At 46.5% G+C, this 1,251-nt stretch overlaps 1 protein-coding gene across 3 annotated transcripts in view; it reads right to left on the reverse strand.

Moving 5' to 3' along the window:
- FAM189A1 (family with sequence similarity 189 member A1) overlaps positions 1–667 on the reverse strand; it is a 129,851-nt gene extending 129,184 nt beyond the window's left edge. For all 3 annotated transcript variants that reach the window (XM_014944384.1, XM_014944383.1, XM_014944382.1), the window contains exon 1: positions 613–667. In XM_014944384.1, the coding sequence (XP_014799870.1) occupies positions 613–633 (21 nt within the window). In that variant the 5' untranslated portion in view covers positions 634–667. The remainder of the gene's footprint in view (positions 1–612) is intronic.
- Positions 668–1,251: the final 584 nt, after the last annotated feature.

Raw genomic sequence — 1,251 nt, forward strand, 5'->3', positions numbered from 1 at the left:
GGCCCTGCGGGGAGAGCGCTCGGCGGCGGGGCCCGGCCCCAGCACCGGACAGCGCCGAGCCGCGGCGGGGAGGGAAGGGCCCTGCCCCCGGGAGTGTGCCCCCCGCGCTGTGCCAGCCTCCAGCGGCGGAGGGAGGGAGGGAGGGAGGGAAGAGTTATTTCTTGGCGCTGTGCAAAAGGCAGGATACCCAGGGCTATTCTAACCTTTTTTATTATTATTGGTGAACGACCCAAGCGTCAGCTTGCAGCATCCTTACTGCCAGAGATCTAACAGCCCCCAGAACAAGCCTCTGTTTATGAGAACTCCCTGCCTTGCTGCTGCTCGTGACAACAGCGTCCAGCACGGTAAGGCTCCCACAACATCTCAAGCACGTTTAAATACCAGTTTTCTGCAGAAGGCAAACCACAGTGATAACCTACTGCCTGCAAACACCTAAGGCCTACTTTGAAACACACACCAACAGAACCCAAAGCCAAGAACATCATCTCACTATATAGCATTATATTTACACAATAAAACTATTCCACAGTTAATGTTTGTAGCACCATACTTTGCTGCAGCAGTATAGTATATTTTTTTTTATACAGAAATCAGTATGTGTAGTTTACGTACCTGCAATACTGCGATATTCATACCAAAAGGAGAAATCAGAAACACCACATGTAAACCAGGCTTAAACCTCCGTTTCGTGAGCTCCTCTTTTCTTTCAAGAGCTCTTATTTGCATGAAATAATTTGTTTCCTGGGGATGTGGTAGTGCGAAAGTTTGCCTTGACAGGAAAGCGTCAAAGGATTAAATCCTCTCTCTTTTCATACAACACTCAAATATTTTACTGTAACAGAAAAAAAAATAAGCAGCTTGCCTCTTTTAGCTTAAATCCCTGTCTGTGCCACAAAACAGGTTAGGAGAGCAGGTGACAGTGATATCACCCCAACATGGCTAAAAAACTGCTCCAGCACATGTGCAAGCAATATTTTGATCAGCACCTGACAAAAAAAGCACCTGACAAAACCCTACATGGAAGAGACAGCTGCTTTTATACAAGTTTTTATTCTACTGCAGAATAGTATTAAATTAATACTAGTAATCAAAAGAATTAGCTTACAGTGCCTTAATTTCTCAGACTGGGCATGAACAGAGTGGGAGCCAGTTAAAAACAGAAAACCACCACCGCACCCAGCCCCCCTTGGCCCAATACTCAGCCTCTATTGATTCCTGAATTGATTGCTGGCACAGGAGTGCTGCAGCCCA

This window comes from Calidris pugnax, unplaced genomic scaffold, assembly GCF_001431845.1.
Source record: "Calidris pugnax isolate Ruff unplaced genomic scaffold, ASM143184v1 scaffold70, whole genome shotgun sequence".
NCBI lineage: Eukaryota > Metazoa > Chordata > Aves > Charadriiformes > Scolopacidae > Calidris > Calidris pugnax.